Raw genomic sequence first — 19,039 nt, 5'->3', positions numbered from 1 at the left:
AGTGGAGTTTGTCTTATCATAATTCCCAAGGTATATCTTTTATTGTGCAAGTGGACTGTTTTTGTTTGGCAAGATTTCTGTCTTCTTCTCTTTCTTCTTGTGCTATATCCATCATCAGACATTGGCAATCAATGTTGGTGTTCCTCTTTTTATCAACAACGGCACGAAAAAGTGCTCTTGAGTTTTGTCCAAACTAGCCCCTTAGATTTTGAAGCCACAATGTTCTTCTTCTCCCTGGACCTCATTTGCCTTCAATCTTTCCTTGAAGGATTGTGAAGTATGCCGTGTTTTTCCAGGTATCGCATCACATGTCCAAAATATTCTAACTCTCGCTTTCTTATGGTTTTGATGATTTCCCTTGGCTTTCCCAGAAATCCAAGATTTCTGTCTATAGGTAAGAAACCATAAAGAAAGCGGCTATTAAGACCTTGTTTTAAGCCTTTATAACTTCCTTTTACTTTAAGGGAAACTTAATACCTACTGTTCAATTCTGCATATCTTTACACAATCAAAACCAAAGAGCAGCAACTCAAAAATGGTCTCCTATAGTCCATTTCCATTGGTTGTTGATCGAATATTATCTTCTTGTTTGCCAGTCAACTTAAATTGGCTCATTGAGTAGTATTCTATCCAGGAAAAAGATGGTGGACCTCTATTGACATCGGTTCTATGACTTCAGTTCCCTTGATCCTTTCACCATACATATCATTGGTATCCACTGATATTTCTGTTTTCTCATCTTTGTCTTCTAGATATGGAATGTGCCGATGTGCCTTTGTTAACTCCAAGCAGCAAAGAAATGATGTCTCAGGCATTAAAAGCCACATTCAGTGGTTTCACAAAAGAGCAGCAACGACTGGGAATACCCAAAGGTATGTCACAAATGTTGATTTGCGCCAACGTGCTACAAGATTGCGTGGTTTCAAACAGGTGCAAGTTGAATGGGTTTCTGGAATATATTCTAGAGCCCCTCCTATGTCATTCAGCTTTCATTTAGTATATAAAAAGCCATTTGAACATTGCACAGCATCTGGGACAAAAGGGTAGCAGTTCTATCATATATGGATATGTTGTAGTTACCAGTACATAGAGTCCCCCAGGAGTTGTCTCTCTAGCCTTCAATAACCTTGAGATTCACATGTCTATGGAGATTCTCATTCATCCAGATCATGGTTGTCCCAAAGGTGTTTTTTTCAAGAGGCAACTGGACTTTTTTGTTTTTTTCTTTCCATTCCTCACCATCCAGTCAGAACTGAAGAAGCTTCTTGGATGAGAAGCAAAACGTCTTCAAAGAAAAAAACAAGAAAATCCAGTTGCTTCCTGAAAAAGCACCTTTGGGACAACCATGACCTGAATGACTGAGAATCTCTACAGACTTTTAGCTATAGAATTTGGGGTCATGAACACCCTTTGAATGGTGTGGAAGTAGGAATGGATTTCCAGAGGAAAAATTGCAGACTACAGGAGTAGGAGCACGACTCAGGTGACCCTGAGGACACAGATAAACCTCCAAGCACTCTGAAGACATTTGCTTCTAGGATAGAAGCAAAACATCTTCAAAGAAAAACTTGAGATTCATAGTTTCTTTGACCTGATACTTAACTAAGTGACATTCAACTTAATGGTGGAAACACCTGATAGCCTTTTTCTTATATGTTACAATATTTTTAAGGAGTGGTTGTTATGTTATTAAGAAAGAAGTACTATTTGGTACTGAGAAGCTGACATAGGCAGTTCTCAACTTACAACGATAATGGAGTTTTCCCCATCAGTGATCATAACTTGTCATCCTTTAGGCCACCCATGTGTCTGATCCAATTTTACAACTTTTTTTGCAGTGGTGATTAAGCAACCACCATGCTTGTAGAATGATCACTGCGGTCATTAAGCAAACATCCTGGTTCACAATGGGCTGATCTTGCCAAAAATTTGAAGGAAATACTTGTTTTTTTCAGCAAAACCATCACAAAACAAAGTCATGCAACTGTGGGACACTGCAAATGGCAGTAAATGTGGGCTGGTTGCCTAATGCCTAACATGTGGTAACATGACTGCAGGGGGAGCAGCTATTGTAACTTCGGAACTGGGTTGTAAGTACCCCTGAGGAGGTCTGTTGTACCTTCAGACCGTTGTGAAACAATCTGTTGTAAGTCAAGGGCTATCTGTAGACTGAGCCAAATTGCAAAGAATATGTCCTGGAGATGGTTTCCAATATCTGATCATCCAAAGAACTTCTGGATGATATCCAGCTTCCTGCACCTTGGATAAAAACTTCTGGAGAACTCTTACCCAAGCAGAAGAGGTCTCTTTACCAATCCTACTGGCGTATTGGAAAAGGCTTAAATCTCATTGGATTATCAACAGTGGAGAGAGTATAGTGGTGATATTTTGCCAGTTCGGCCCAGTTCAAGCAAACCGGTAGTAAAAAAATGCTACCAGTTCAGCCAAACCTGTATTTCCGATGGTCAGCTGTGCCGTGCAATTTAGATTAACTAGAAAGCAGGAAATCATCGGATTTTTTGCTTTCTAGGTAATCTAAATTGTACGGCACAGCTGATCACACACCCCTCGCTGTTGTACTTACTTTCAAGGAAGTAAGTGGGCCCAGTAGGCAAAAAAATGGGGCGTGGGGGGAGGGTGCTGCGAAAGGAAAAAAATATATAGCCACACCCACCCAGTCACATGACCACCTGTCCATGCCCATCTCACCACACCCACAGAACCAGTATTTTAAAAAAAAATTGAATCCCACCACTGGAGTATAGTATGATTTTTTTTTCACTGAGAGAGATATAAGGACCAATAATTCAGGCTAGCAGAGGTCTTGCAGCCTTTCCCAACAGAATGCTGTCAACTGCGTACAAAACGCCACACCTGGTAACCCCTTTCACCTGTGGGTTTCCTCATGCAGATCCTCACCAATGGACAGAAACTCATGTACGGGACTGGATTATGTGGGCCATGAATGAGTTCAGTCTGAAGGATGTGGACTTCCAGAAGTTCTGCATGAACGGAGCTGCCCTGTGTGCTCTAGGAAAGGACTGCTTCCTTGAATTAGCGCCAGACTTCGTAGGGGACATTCTTTGGGAGCATCTGGAGATGTTGCAGAAAGGTAATAGATGATGACCACCAATAAAGAGCTGGGTTGCTTTGATGTATTGGAAGACTACACAAGTTCATGGGAGTTTCTGGATATCCCACTGCAAAAATCAATGTTCCTGGTCCTGCATCACTTTAATTTATTGTACACATGAAGGGAAATATATGTGCTTCATTTATCGTGTTTAGTTGTTCCTCAGAGATATAAGTATAAAGGTAAAGGTTCCCCTTGCACATATGTGCTAGTCATTTCCGGCTCTAGGGGGTGGTGCTCATCTCCATTACAAAGCCGAAGAGCCAGTGCTGTCCAAAGATGTACCCGTGGTCATGTGGCCAGCAGGACTAAACACCAAAGGTGCATGGAACGCTGTGACCTTCCCGCCAAAGTGGTCCCTATTTTTCTACTTGCATTTTTACATGCCTTCGAACTGCTAGGTTGGCAGAAGCTGGGACAAGGAACGGGAGCTCACTCCGTTACATGGCACTGGGGACTCAAACCACCAAACTGCCGACCTTTCTGATTGACAAGCTCAGCGTCTTAGCCACTGTGTCCCTAGATATAAGTATATGGTATCCCTATTGAATATTTTGGCAGAGTTTGCTTACAGTGAAAGGCTCACAAAGCAGCTTGCCCTTGCCCATAAATTGGTCAAGCTAGTTTAATCTTTATCTCTATTTTGAGAATATAGGAAATTGCTTTAAGAGATTCTATTTATTTAGGAACTATCTACATAAGGTGTGCCCAACTTACAACCTGTAGGCCACATGTGGCCCTGGACAGCTAGTAATGTGGCCTATAATAAACTCTCTTTAGTTTCTATATCTTTGATTATTTACATACATTAACTATATCATGTATTTTATATGTGGCCCAAGACAATTCCTCTTCACTCAATGCAGCCCAGACAAGCCAAAAACGTGGAGAACTTTGTGGGTTGATTAATGCAAGGTCATTCCAGAGTATCATCAAATCCCAAAGAGATACCTTTCACCCACTCCCTAGGATACCCCCATGCTGCCTCCCCAGAGAATTTTGGGACTTGAAGTCCATGCATTGAAGTCCAAGTTGCTCAGGTTGAGGAACAATGAATTGGACATGAGTTCAACTCTGCAGGAATGTACAATACCACAGGGATCTTATCAGGTTGCTGACTTAGTCTACATATACTAGACTAGGGTGTCAAACTCGATTTCATTGGGGACTGCATCAGGATTGTGTTTGACCTCGGAGGGCTGCGGGGGGCGTGACTGGGATGGGCGTGGCCAGGGTGGGCGTGACACTGGACTTGTTTCAGGGGGCACCTGTGGTGGCCAAGTGCTAAGGCAGGACTTCCCTAAACCCCTCCCTCACATTAAAATCTCCTTCCCTCCCTCCCTCCCTCCTTGCCTTCCTTCTCTTCTTTTTCCTCCCCTCTTCATTCTCCTTTCTTTTTCCTTTCCCTCTTTCTTTATTTTTCCTTCCTCCTTTCTTGCATGTTCATATGCAAAAGGGGGGAAACATTTCTCCTTTTGTTTTGTTTTTAGTTTGTTTTGATAGCCCTCTTCCAGCTTCGGGGGGGGGGGGTGCTTGCCTTCCCAAGCTCCATTTCTGCTGGCAGAGGCACCTCAAGCTGGTCCTTTTCAGTCTGGCCCCACAGGCCAGATCTAAGCACCCCATCTGGTCCACGGGCCTTGAAAGTTTGACACCCTGTTCTAGAGCCAAATGCTGTCGTAAAATTATACCTTTCTTCCACCTGTAGCTGATTATTCCTGCATAAAGTCTTTTTAGTTTTTTTTTCCCCATCTCTGTGCTGATGCATTTAAGAAGAGGAGTTCTACACAAACAAAAGAACACTTCAGCCACAGATAGGAAGTGTTTCTGTGCCCTGCTTTAATGGGTGGGATTTTCCAGCTTGTGTATAGTTTACCGGTATTCAGTTCTTTGCCAAATAACTGCAAAATCTCATTCTCCTTGGAGCCTGTGGGGAAAAGGTGCCAAGGAACCAAGTTCACTGCCAGGCTACACACAGTTTATAAGGGCAAAGCTGTGTTTCTGACACCTCCTTTTTCCAAAAATAATGGGAAAGCATCTGCTATTCCTGGACTACCCTGGATAAACTAGAATAAGTAACAGAGTGGCATTCAGTCTTGAATAATAATGTGAAACCAGTTGTAAATAAAGGGTGCCCACTAAGATGTTTGCAGACCATTTTGGAGGCTTCTGTAATAGGTGAGACAGGTGTTTATTATTCTATTTTGGGAGGCAAGAGTGGGTTGGGACAGTTTTATCTGTTCCATAAAATCCACTAAAAAGGTAGGGGATGTTGCCACCTTCTGTGGCTTTCTAAAGATAAACACGCCACCATGTTTGGATGTAAGATGGGCAGCCTCTCCTTTCTCGTGTTGGTGGCATATAGCTGCAGTTCTTTTCTTCTCCTTTTTCATTTCCAACAAGCTTTGGTGTGAGAGTTGAGTAACAGAACAAGCTACATGCTACATGGAAATTTGAGTGTCCTTGTGTCTTGTGCTGTGCACACTGGCATCATCATGGCATGCCTAAGACATATGGTATACCAGGAATCTAGGGTTTAAGGATTTGATTTATCAAAATCCCAGGTAACTTCTGGTGGACTGGAAATAATTCCTTAGATTGAAACTTTTTAAGAATCAATGACTGTAGAGATTACTAATCTGAACTGGAGTATGTTAGCTGATTTCCCCAAATACTATGTTAACCTCTTCAGTCAGTAAAACAAGGATCCAGATTGTTGCTAACTCTTTAAACTGCTTAGAAAGGGCTGTAAAGCACTCTGAAGTGGTATATACAGGAAGTCTAAGTGCTTTGGCTAAATGCACAGCAATGCATGTTGCTGCTTTGGTATCCTTTTTATTTGTTTACCTGCCTGGGAGTTAGTGAGGGGTGGCATCTCCTTAGAATTGAACAATATTCTAGGAAACAACTTTAGTTGATGAAATTGACCGGCATGAAAACAACACCCAAATTAGCCAGTGGTTTTTAATCTAGAGATATTGGCCAAAGTTGATCAAGGTTGAGTTTTAGAAAATAAGGACTCTTTTTGCTAAATAAGGACCTGGAAACATATGTAGCGAAACCTTGTTTAAATGGCTTATTTGGAGGAAGACATTGTTGATTATTCCCCATAGTCTGAGAAATAGAACAAGCGCATCACTGTGACGATACATTATCTGTATCATTATGCAACTACCAGAATTTTGCATTCTGACATTGGGGAAATAATCAAGTTAAATCATTTGTATATGCATGTCCTTACATACATTGTACTGGAATTTAGTTTGCTGTATGTGAAGTCCATTTATGGAGGTCCAGAAAATTGAGCATTTGCTAGGTACCTTCAAAACAGCTAGTTTTGATTAGTTTTTACAATGGCTGAAACAGGTTGAAAAACAATGTTCACTTTCTATTTCTATTTGTAAAACTAAAAAGGAGAAGTCATCATGGGTCTGATAGCTATTATCAATGACTAGTGAGATAAAGATTGTCTAAACCTTGGCAACTTTAAGACTTCTGGACTTCAACTTCCAGAATTCCCCAGCCAGCCATGCTTAAAGTTGCCAAAGTTGGACACCCGAAGTATAATCATGACCATTGGGCAAATTTTCATGAAGGTGCTAAGGTTAAGGGAAGCCCTTCCTCCCCCTTAGTCATCTTTCAATCCTATATTCACATGTGCAATGGCTAGTTTCAACCCACCAGGGAACGAAGTGAGGATCCTATTAATTTTTGCTGATTCTGGACAGAGGTCAGCCAGAGAATAGTATATAAATCCATTCAAAAAGAATCTAGTTTTGACATCCCTTTCTGCTAGGGGGATGGGGAAGAGCTAAACAAAACTAAGATTTGTGGGAACTGAGTTGTGGGAGTTTTGTGCCCTTTTCCCTCCTCTTGGACAGATCATCAGGGAAGGGAACAGGCCAGACTATACCCTGTTTCCCTGAGAATACGACCTACCCTGATAGTAAGTCCTAGCTTTTTACACCTGTGCCCAATATAAGCCCTACCTCCAAAATAAGCTCTAATTAAGAGCCAGCCCACTCCAGAGTGGATGGGTAAAAAATTAAGCTAGGGTGGGTATATGGGGGTGAAGCTGCCCTACTACTTACCTTTGGACAGTTGTAGCCAGGCCATTTCTTCTGCAGCCAGCAAGGCTGGCAAGGCTTTCCTGAAGGCCTCTATAGCTGATAACAAACTCCAGAATGATCTGGAGCTCTGTTATTGGCTGCAGAAGCCTTCTGGAAAGCCTTGCTGGCTGTAGAAGAAGTTGTTCCCGAAGGCCTCTGACAATGAAAAGGAGACCGGGAGGCAGGGGGGGGAGGCGACATGTGCAAGTGAGGTTAGTCAGTGGATGAGATCCCCCGAAAATAAGACCTGGTGCCTTTTTTGGTGGCAAAAAAATATAAGACAGGTTCTTATTTTGGGGAAAACATGGTAGTTGTAGAGAAGGCACCAGCTTTGTAGTCAACAAGAGGGCACTGCTGACTATGAGGAACAAGCATTTATTTTAGGGCACAGGGAATGGAAAGGGACTAATTTTGAGTATTCTGAAATACATGTCAATGAAGAAGACTTTGCCTGATGCCTTTTCTGTCTTTGTAAGGCAGCCTTTGGTAGGTGAGTCACCTCTGGCTAAAATGTTTTGAAATACCTTAGTGTGTTGGAAGCCTGCTCATAAAAGTAATCTGGACAGGTCAGAAAGTTTGACCCTGGCCATCTTGATTACTTTGACTATGCAATTCTTCATGGTTGCTTTGGTAAAAGTTTTTGAAGTTATGGCGCTAGGACACGCTGCTCAGTACAATCTGGCCTAGTCAAGCTGATATTGAGCATAGGGGCTTCTTATCCTGGTTGAACGGTTCATGGGCTACATAGACCCCTGAGATGCTTTTCTAGATTCCCCCAATTCCTCAAGATCCTCCTGTTGACTAAGAGAATTGTATTATTCTATTTGTTTTGCTAACAAATTACATGGAGGGATGTAAGAGTACCGAGCCTAAGACAGAACCTAGGGGTACCCGTAGGTTCTGTCTTAGTCTCGGTACTCTTCAATATCTTCATAAATGATCTAGATGAGGAATAGAAAGGGAACTCATCTCATTTGCTGATGACATTTTTCCCTGTGTGCAATTTGTTAGCAAATAACTGAATAACGAAGACATACTTTCCTGCATAGGAGCATGATGCTTTCCTTGTTCACAGTTTTGAACAATTGTCAAATTAAACCAAAATCATTGAAAAAATATTCAGCGATTTTGCAACATGACTAGACCGTGCCAAATGGCATACTCATGAGATGTAGCTGCCAGCCACAAACAGTTTTCCTAGTCTGATAAAAATTGAGGGAAAATCCTATTACCCAACTGTAAGTCGTGTAACCGCATCAACAACATTTGTTTAATAGAACTTAAGTAGGACAATTCTCATGTTTATCTTCCATTAGCCAGCTTGGCATATGGTTGGTGATGATGGGAATTGTGCTCAAATAATGTTGATTACACCAGTTTGCTATCCTTATTGCAGTCAGTACCTTCAAGCTGTTTAAAATAATAGAGGTTACATAGCAAAAGTCATGGAAATCATATACAAATTTTAATACAGATGTTCATTCATGTCATGGAAAGCCATGCTCACTTGTACATTACTGGACTCCAGTGATTCATGCCTTTATGGTCCATGTGTTGTGTTTCCATAGCAGATTTCTTGGTAATTACCACTTCCAATGTTCAACAAAGTATTTCCATAATTTTTCCTTCATGGGCCCTTTTTGACATGTTCATCACCACGTTGTGTGATGACTTCGCATCGGTCACAGTTTCTCAGTTTCACCTAACTATGTATATTGTATTGTTGTTGAATAATTGAGATATTCTCTTTCATTTATTTGCTACAGAAGAGATCAAGCCATATCCAGCAAATGGAATAAATACTGCCTATCCAGAATCTCGCTATACATCCGACTACTTCATTAGTAAGTCCAATTCCTCTCTTTCTTTCTTTCTTTCTTTTTCTTTCTTTCTTTCTTTCTTTCTTTCTTTCTTTCTTTCTTTCTTTCTTTCTTTCTTTCTTTCTTTCTTTCTTTCTTTCTTTCTTTCTTTCTCTCTCTCTCTCTCTCTCTCTCCTTCCTTCCTTCCTTCCTTCCTTCCTTCCTTCCTTCCTTCCTTCCTTCCTTCCTTCCTTTCTTTCTTCCTCTCTCTCTCTCCCTCTCCCTCTCCCTCTCCCACTCTCTCTCCCTCCCTCTCTCCCTCCCTCCTACAAGAAGGTAAATTAATATGTGTAGAATATTGGTCTCTAAACAAATCTAAATATATGTTCTGTTAACTTAGAACAAATATTGGAATGTGTGACCTAGTATACCTCTTCCCAATTACATCTGCCTATAACATCAGATCTAGCTGAAAGGGCATGTTGTGGGATCTTTGGCAAATCCTAGACAGCAGCCTTTTCTGCTGAGGTGCCCACATAGATCCCTAAAACCCTGGATCACCACTTCATGCCATTTTTCTCCTTGCAGGTTATGGCATTGAGCATGCTCAGTGTGTGCCTCCATCAGAGTTTTCTGAGCCCAGCTTCATCACAGAGTCCTACCAGACTCTCCATCCAATCAGCTCTGAGGAGCTCCTCTCTCTCAAATATGAGAATGAGTACCCATCAGTCCTTCTTCGCGACCCAGTGCAGATGGACTCCTTGCAGACAGACTACTTCACAATCAAACAGGAAGTCGTAACACCGGATAACATGTGCATGGGGCGTGCCAGCCGAGGTAGTGTAGACAAGTAGATAATAAGGGCCCCTCTACTTGGGGCATTGTGGTTGCTTCTGTTCCATTCCTGGTACTGCAAAAAACTTCTTCAGATCATGGTTGCAATCTGCTGGTGAGCAGCCTCACCATATCAGCCCTGGTGTTGCAGTGGTTAGAATGCAGTATTTCAGGCTAACTCTGCCCACAGTCTAGAGTTTGATCCATGGTGGAGCAGTGGTTAGAATGCAGTATTGCAGGCTAATTCTGCTGCTGATTGACTGAGTTTGATTCCCACCTGCTCAAGGTTGACTCAGCCTCTCAGCTTTCTGAAGTCAGTAAAATGAGGACTTAGATTGTCCTCAGAGTTGGGGAAAATATGCCAACTCTGTAAACTACTTAGAAAGGGCTGTAAAGGGCTGTAAAGCACTGTGAAGCAGTATAGAAGTCTAAGTGCTATTGCTATCAGTTCAGACTTCTATCCTTCCAAGGTCGATAAAATGAGGACCAAGATTGTTAGAGGCAATATACTAACATTGTAAACCACCCATTTAAAGCATTACAGAGTGGTATGCAAGCTTAAGTACTGTGCTATTGCTATTGCTGGCAACTTTTTCTAAATGGTGGATAATTTTGGTATAGTATGCCTAAGTGATCTTACTGGAGAAATGTTCTAATCTAGTCTTCCCCAACTACTGACTCTGGAAGTCATAATCCAAGACATCTTGAAGAACTGGCAAAGGCTATTGAAAAAAAAATGTGTAACTGTCATAAGTTAATGGCCCCCTTGACACTGTGAATTGCTTTGCGACAAAACTCAGGGGGGAAAATGTATGTTATAACTCCTCACTCAAATGGGGACACCAGGCTTATTTGCAAATAAGGTTGAATGACTTTGGTTTCAAACATGTATATACCTATAAATCCATTATCATCACCACCATACCTTTAATATATATTTCAGATCCATATCAGCTTTTTTTATTCAATAATAAATTGGATTTGACCTCATTCTTGGCCCCAGTTCTGATTCCCAGACACCCCTGTCTACACTTGACAGTGGGGTTGAGATGGTTTTATTTTTTCCCCCATGAAACCCAGCCTTTTGGTCTGGTTTCTTTTAGCACAAAAAAACAACAAACCAATGAACAAACAATAACTCACCTACTGTTGTGCAATAACTGCACTATCTGGGATTTCATATCACTAAAAGCTATGATTGAACCACAGTTTTTGGAATATGCTATGGTTAGTTGAGATAACACTGTGATCAAGCCACAGTAGCTAAGCTCACCTATCACACAATATTTAAAAATGGAAAAATTTCTGGAAACAGCCATATACTTTTCTTGGCAACTATTTGGAAGTGGTTTGCCTTCTAGGATTTATTTTTTTAATTTTCCAGTGTAGCCTACACCCTTGTTTTCCCATCCAAGTATTATCCTGGTCTAACTGACCTTGCTGAGCTCTTTTGAGATCAGCCAAGGTTTACAGGATACAGCTCCCTCATTGGGCACATCAGCCGACTAAATAAATAATGTGTTTTGTTTGTTTGTTTAACAAATTTATCCCTCCTTTGGGATCACTTTGCAGGTTTATGAATAAATAAATAGCACTATTTTGGCAAGGTGATATATCTCCTTTGACTGATGGACACTTTCCTGTGCTATGCTATGCAAGATTTTTCAACTAGAAATACCACCAATAGAATTGTTGAAGAGTTGTTTGTTTTCTTAAGCCATGCATTTGCTTTTGAGTCTTCTAAAGATGCAATATGAGAAAGGCATTGCACGCCTTTCAAATTCTAGATTTTAGAGACTCTCTATACTTTGCTTATCTCAAGCAAGTGATTCCTGCCATTATCTAAATTCTTACTAGATATATTTTGGGGGTGGGTGGATAGGGAGGTACATACTGGACAGGATATGGAGGTCAAATCAAAACATGGCAAATAGGCCAGTTCAAAGCCTTCTCCCCACCTCTGAGAGTTATTATGTGGGCTTTGGTTGCCACCATCTCTGCCAATGAATTCCTCCCCCCGGGTCTTACACAATCCCAGCAGCTGTTTTCAGACTGGTTTTGGTAATTAATGAACTCAAATGATCCTACTACACTCCTAAGGTTGTCAGTAAAACTGAAATGGTTAAGCAACAGCCATCAAGTGGAATTCCAGAGAAAGCAGTGTAAGATCTTATTTGTTTTGTTTTATTTGTTCACTTTTGAACCTGTGTGCTTTGGTAGGAATTCAAATTTTTAGCTGAAGTAAGAGTGATTAATCTGGGCAGAGTTGCCTGACTTGACATATTGGATTTCTGGCAAAGTGATCTCTTAAGAAGCAAAGAATAAACAACCCTCATGTTTGCCAGGACTGAGGTAATATCTAATGGTCATGAGGAGGAGGAAGAAGAAGGGACAATGCACAACCTCTCCTTGTTTGTAACAGAGGGCTCTGCATATGTGGCTGAAATGTGAAAGTGTTCAAATATATATATTTGAACACTTTCACATTTCATATATATATATCTCGCCTGAATCTGGAAGCCAGGGTGTCACATTTGCTGAAGTTTCTTGATGTGACAAGTGGTAATCTGTATGCTTGGTGGTTTCCTTATACCAGGTCAAATGGTTTCTCCATCTAGCTCAGTAATCTGCATGAAGACATCATTCCTTCTTCTTGCAACATCTTGTTGTTAGATGGAGAAATTGGAGGTTGAACTAGAGATTGAATGTGAGATTGAACTACTTTCGGTTTATAATCTTGGCCTTTCTTGTAAGACTGTGCTCCTGTCCAGCTCCAAAAACCAAGAAAGACACACACAAAGTTACTTCTAAGAAGTCAGTGTTCCTCACCTATATGCAGAAGGCCTCCCCAACTAAAGCAAACTACTTGCATCATTAGAGATATACTTTTGAGAACTTGACCCTCTATCTCCCAACCAAACTACTTAAACTCACTATCTCTGTCCTCTGGAATCCAGACTATGTTCCACCATGGCTCCAGAGCTGTAGTCCAAGCTATTTCCCTCCTTAGGATCCAGTGAAAGCCATAAAGAACTCCGTCCCTTCTCAGGTTTGGCAATACCCTTACCTGAGTAGGAGAAAAAGTCATGCAAATGTTTAAAACATGGAGACAATGTTCAGGCAGTTTAGAAGAATTCATCCTGTGAACTCTGATTTCACAATGGTCCTGCTATGAATTCTTCAAAAGATTAAGTGATATTACCTAGACCAAGAACTGCAAGTGTCAGATGGACACAACACTTAAAGAAGGGAATATGAGATCCATCTTCATCTCATTGCAGCTTCAACTTAAGCCTCTCCCTTACACCTGTTTTGGACGCCATCCAATATGGCGTAGCGCCCTTCTAAACCCATCATGCCAACAGCCCTCCAGGGCAGATCTATACCTGAAGATACTCATGTCTGGCTCCTTTTCAGCAGTAAACCTACCACAAAAGCCTTCATGGTGGAGTTGCAGGAGAAGAATACCGGGACTGCATGACTTCTTTTTGTCTGAGAACTACATTAACCTCTTGAGGGACAGGCTGGTGGCCGTGCTGCCAGAAAGAAGGGGAAAATGAAACATGATATTGAAATCAATGTTGGTGAGGATCTGGACAGTGGTGGGATTCTACATGTTTTCCAACTGGTTCTTTGAGAGTGGGCTTTGCACTCGCATGCACACAGCACTCAAAAAATGCCCTCTGTCAGCGCTAGTGTTTTTTTAGTTGTGCGAATCAGCTGAGCTAAAAAACAAGGGAATATAGGACAAGAAAGGATGGGGGAGATCAGCCAGAGGTGTTATTTGCTGGTTCTCTGAACTACTCAAAATTTCTGCTACCAGTATGCTAGAACCGATCTGAACCAGATGAATACCACCTCTGGATCTGGAGGTAGTCTACAGGTAGTCAGGCAGTCAGATGTTATTTGTAACCTGGGCTGTTTTCTTCTTCTTATGAAGGCATCTCAATCACTGGTTGGAAGTGAACTTCCTTTGTTCTTGCCTTGCAGGTAAACTTGGGGGCCAAGATTCTTTTGAGAGTATAGAAAGTTATGACAGTTGTGACCGTCTGGCGCAGTCTTGGAGCAGCCAGTCATCCTTCCAGAGTCTCCAGCGCGTCCCTTCTTATGATAGCTTTGATTCAGAGGACTATCCTGTCCCTCTGCCCAACCACAAGCCCAAAGGCACTTTCAAGGACTATGTTCGAGACCGAACTGACATGAACAAGGACAAACCTGTCATCCCTGCTGCTGCCCTGGCCGGTTACACAGGTAAGATGCTGGAGAAATGTGGGTGATCGAAGCAGTTTCTCATGGCTGCATTCATGCATACAACATGATCAAATTAGATTGGTTAAGGAAGGATCTGGTGGTTTGCATTTGTGCAATCAGCTAAGGGAAGGTTCCTTAAAATTTTGTTTAATATTTCTTTAGAAATTTCTTCTACAACAGGGGTGTCAAACTTGATTTCATTGAAAGCCTCATCAAGGTTGTATTTGACCTTGGGGGCTGGGCTGGGCATGGCCAGGTGGGCGTGGCCAGCTTGATGTCACTTGTGTCGGAGTCGCCTGTGGCAGCCCAAGTGCTCGACCAGCGAAAACAGGCTCCCCATCTCCATTTTTGGCCATGATGGTCTCTTGCACCTCTCTACCAGAGAAAACAGAGCCCTGTTTTTACTGAAAGAGGCACCCCAGGTCGGTCCTTCATTGTTTCCAGGGTGGCCCCACAGACCAGATCTAAGCACCCCACAGGCTGGATCCAGCCCCCTGGTCTTGAGTTTGACATCCCTGCTCTACAATCTCAGTGCTTTTGGTTACTTTATAATTCGTCTCATTCTACAAACCAATGGGCTAAATTGTTCACCTGGATCAGTGTGTTATACAACCACAACTCGTGTGTCATTCTCATTGGCAGGATGAATGACAGTAACAATAACACCCTCACTGAATCTAGGTTACAAATACGTTGGATGTATCTACATAAGTATATTAAGCTCAAGTAAATAACATCCTTTTATGATGTACTGTGATATCTTGGTTCATAAATATACTAAGACAATGACTAGGTCCTCACAACACACCAACTACAGATTTGCAGTCCCGCGTGGTCTAATCTAGCCTTTGTACTTTCTGACTTTCTGCATATTCCTGGTATTTAAAGCATTTTACACACATCACATTAGAGATGCTTACAAACCTTAAACCTTAATTAAGACTGGGTACCATTAACGTCATGCCACTGTTGGAATGAAGAAGGAGCTTGAAATTGATGCCTTGCAGAGGCCATACATCCCAGAGTTAACTATTAAGACTTATCTCTTTCAAACTTTTACACAAACAGCAGCAGTGAGACTGTTAGAGCTGCCTTTGAGACCACACCTGAATGTTATTATTTCAATTTGCAGAGGTTTTTTTAAAAAATATATGTAGGGGTGACAATTCTTTGTGAAAGTGTGTGCATGTATGTGGTGCCTCTGGGGAAGATGAAAGATAATTTTAGGAGCTATATGCAAGAGGAAGTGGTTAGTCATTTTAGTTCTGAGCTATGAATTGTACCTGTGGGTTGTAGAAGCAGTAGATGTAGGTGAAGAACAGAAAGTAAGGAGGTTGATTGAGGCTGAATGGAGAGAGGCTCCATTCAGCCATGATTGTGGGGTAGATATGAAATGAATCCAAAAAGTCCATCGAGCTGTTTCAGATATTGCAAGGATGCATGTTCATTCACATGGTGTATATCACTCACTCTTTTGTTTACTAGATTTATATTGTTGGGAGTTCCTAGACAACCAGTAGCTTACAGTTACATGAACAGTGTCATTTTTTGTCGGTTACTATGACTGCAGTTGGAAATATGCCACTCAACAGAATAATAAGTTGAATAAGTCAAAATCCAGCATCTGGATGACTGTGCAACCAATCATAATAAATAACTGTTTAGACTGGATTTGGAATTTTTATCCATCTACTGAGTCCTTCCTGAGGAACTCAGATAGACAGGTGTTTGATGCTGGAGAAAGTATCATTTCAGGATGTAAGCTGTTCCAAGTAAAGCTGCCTTTTGCAATTGACTGATGGTGATTTTTGTCAATGCTGACTGTGTTGAAGTGGTGCTTCGGTTACTTTGGGATTAACTATTGGTAGTATCTTTGCTTTCTTTGCCACAGTTCTGTTTGCATTTCTAGGCAAGGACCCCCTTGAATTAACAGTTGTTGATAAAAAAAAAAGACCAAAAAGTCTGCATAGTAGATGTTGTGGTACCTACAGACAGCAGAAGAGAAGAGAAAGAACTGGAGAAAAATCACAAAATACAATGTTCTGCAAATAGAATTCCAATTCTTGGTTTGTTGATCTCCAAGTTATACTAGTTACCACTTGATGGTCTTCTGTGGATCATATTATTGTTGCTTTTGCTTCCTGTTCAGAAATTATTATACGTTATTAGATGGTTAGTATTGTGGGGAACAAGAAGGCAGCAATGGCTTTGAATCCTGGAAAATCATAAGGCTGAAAGGTGCCAATAGTTCATTAAAAGCTAAGAGTTCTTGGGTTCACTTTGCCTATCAGTTCAGGAGGTGACCTTAGCTAAGGGGTGTTTTTATCTTTAATTATCTTATATTCTTTCACTGTAATATGAAAATGAATATTATAATGCCAGATTTTCTCATAAAAAAATGTTGTAAACTGGCCAAACAGACTTTGGTATCATGTAATGAACTTCAGAAATACTGACTTAATAAATAGAGGAAAGCCTCCATTTTATGGGAAATTAAGATGGCATTGTGTTTATCTCTGCAGTAAATGGCAAAACAGACCAACAGTTTTGTAGATTTTACTTTGTTGATAGTTTCACTGACAGCAAGATTATTTGTGCGGTTCGTAATCGCCAGTGAGGCACAACCTACTTGATGATAACAACTTTGCTGAGAAGGTGATGCTTTTGGTAGAAACCCAATTTGGCTTTTGATGTTTTCTCAAGTTGGCAACGAAGGCGCAAACACCACTATCTATGCTCCACATCTTAACTGATTTTGGCAAATTGTCAGGGCTGTTCAGAAGTGTTGCAGTATTCCCCACCCAATGTTATTCCACACACCCAGAGCTGATCAAAAAGTTTGTAAAAGTTCATCTGTCAGATCTTCTTAATCAAGCAACTATGTTGGTGGTTTGGACAGACTTTGAAACATCACCTTCCTAACACACCTGTCTTTTGTTAAATTAGTTCTAGATCATCCATAGAAGCTGATGTTTTTCCATAGTTCCTTATTCATTGCTACCTAGAGGTGCAGAAGGGCAAGGAAGACACTGAATTCTGTAGGGTTGTAGTTGTGTAAAATTAGCCACTGCATATGTAAATGTTGGTTTCTGGCTTGTTTGATCATTAAATAATGATTTATGGCTTTCTAGAAGCCAGCCAATGGAGGTTACTCAAATTGTGGTTAAACAAGGCATAACACAGCACAATATGTAAACTCAACCATTACGGAAGGCATAACCAAAATCCAAACCAAATTCCTGTTGGGTCAAACCAGGTTTTCCCGTTTTGCAGATTATACAACTAAAAGGTGATTTCCAGAATTGACAACAACAGCAACAACAATAACTGCAGCATAATTACAATCAAGAATATATATCTCAGGAAGGTGGCAAACCAGATCTCTTACAGGCCCCCAGGCCTCTTCTTTTTGAGCTATCCTGTATATTATCAGATAGTTTGGAAAGGATAAACAATTCTTACGGCTTATAGAAAGAAGTGATGAAAATTCACTGCTATCTGCAAATGTTCCCATTCTCAAAAAATACATTTCTGGATTCCCCACCCTCACCCCCCAAGCAGGATTACTGATTGATAAGATTGTCAGATCCACAACAAATATGTATGGGTCAAATTCACAATACGTCCCAGCTGCAACATAGTGTTCAGGAGGCTGTAAACAGCAGTGATCACCTCTGCCACTTGTGTGAATCCTTGCCAGATGCGAAGCCTGGGTTGGCCAACTATGCAGCCAAGATTTATGGAGTGAACCACGATGGCCAGGTTCAAACAATGCATTAAACTGCAAAAAGTGATTGAACAAATTCAGAGGTGGGGTAAATGCAACCCACTAAGCCTAAAGCAAACAAACACATGTTGGCTTTGTATGTTGTGCAAATTAGACCCAGCAAAGGTAGACCTACTCTGACAAAGACCAACCTAATCTGGAAGTTAAATCTGAAATATCACATGCCAGTTTTGGTTTGGACTGTACTTTTGGGAACCGCTGAACTAATTCAGAGTGGCATAATCCAATGGGAAATCAAAAGCTTTGGACTGATAAATTTTGCACATGCCTATTGCACTTCTTAAAAGTTCTGGTATGAGAGTGTCTTTAGGCTGTTGGAGAAGTCCAACAACTGGATCAGTTTTGGTTCAGTTACTCTAGCGACACCTGCTAGACATTTGCAAATGAGAACAAAATTAGCTGTTAGCATTCATGGTTGGCCGGTGTTGCGATTTTTCAGAAAAAAAAAAAAAACTTTGAAGAGACAAATGTGTAACAAAGTAGTGGTATTAGTTTTTAGCGACGTCTTCTTATTTCACATCCCTTTACTTTTCCTCAGTTTCATAATGACTATAATTAAATCCCAAGGGAGGGTGGTGCCCCTCTCTCTCTCTCATTCTGTCCAGTTTGGAGTAATTTTCTAGAAGGTTGCAAGGAAGCCTTCTCCTGTTGAGCATATGTGTCGGTGCTCCAGGCCTAAGAGACACTTGAGAGGTGCTCTCTAGACCAGAGGTGTCAAACTAGATTTCATTGTGGGCTGCATCAGGATTGTGTTCAGAGGTGGTATTCAGCAGGTTCTGACCAGTTCTGGAGAACCAGTAGGGGAAATTTTGGGTAGTTTGGAGAACCGGCAAATACCACCTCTCACTGGGCCCGCCCCCATCTATTCTCCACCTCCCAAGTCCCAGCTGATTGGCTGGGTCTTCTTTTGTTGCCCTGCACAGGAGAACGGAGCTGGAAAGCAGGTTAGTGGGATGGGGAGGGAAGGGGATTTTGCAGTAACCTTCCCCTGCAACACCCACCAAGCCACGCCCACAGAAGCGGAAGTAAAAAATATTGAATCCACCACTGGTTGTGTTTGACCTCGGGGGGCCAGGGGACTGTGGCCACGGTGGGTACGGCCAGCTCAACATCACTGACTCTGTTTTCA

General features: G+C 41.4%; 1 protein-coding gene across 3 annotated transcripts in view; it reads left to right on the top strand.

The window, feature by feature from the left end:
- The window catches only part of ETS1 (ETS proto-oncogene 1, transcription factor), a 125,127-nt gene that overhangs the window by 94,347 nt on the left and 11,741 nt on the right, over positions 1-19,039 (top strand). For all 3 annotated transcript variants that reach the window (XM_087939092.1, XM_087939091.1, XM_026708970.2), the window contains 5 exons: positions 753-872; positions 2,912-3,112; positions 9,006-9,083; positions 9,627-9,875; positions 13,863-14,123. In XM_087939092.1, coding sequence (XP_087795218.1) covers positions 753-872; positions 2,912-3,112; positions 9,006-9,083; positions 9,627-9,875; positions 13,863-14,123 — 909 coding nt within the window. The remainder of the gene's footprint in view (positions 1-752; positions 873-2,911; positions 3,113-9,005; positions 9,084-9,626; positions 9,876-13,862; positions 14,124-19,039) is intronic.

Source organism: Pseudonaja textilis, chromosome 9 (assembly GCF_049901715.1).
Source record: "Pseudonaja textilis isolate UNSWEBS1 chromosome 9, rPseTex1.2, whole genome shotgun sequence".
Lineage (NCBI taxonomy): Eukaryota > Metazoa > Chordata > Lepidosauria > Squamata > Elapidae > Pseudonaja > Pseudonaja textilis.
Note: the sequence above shows the minus strand (reverse complement) of the source record. Positions and strands in the feature narration are given on the sequence as shown.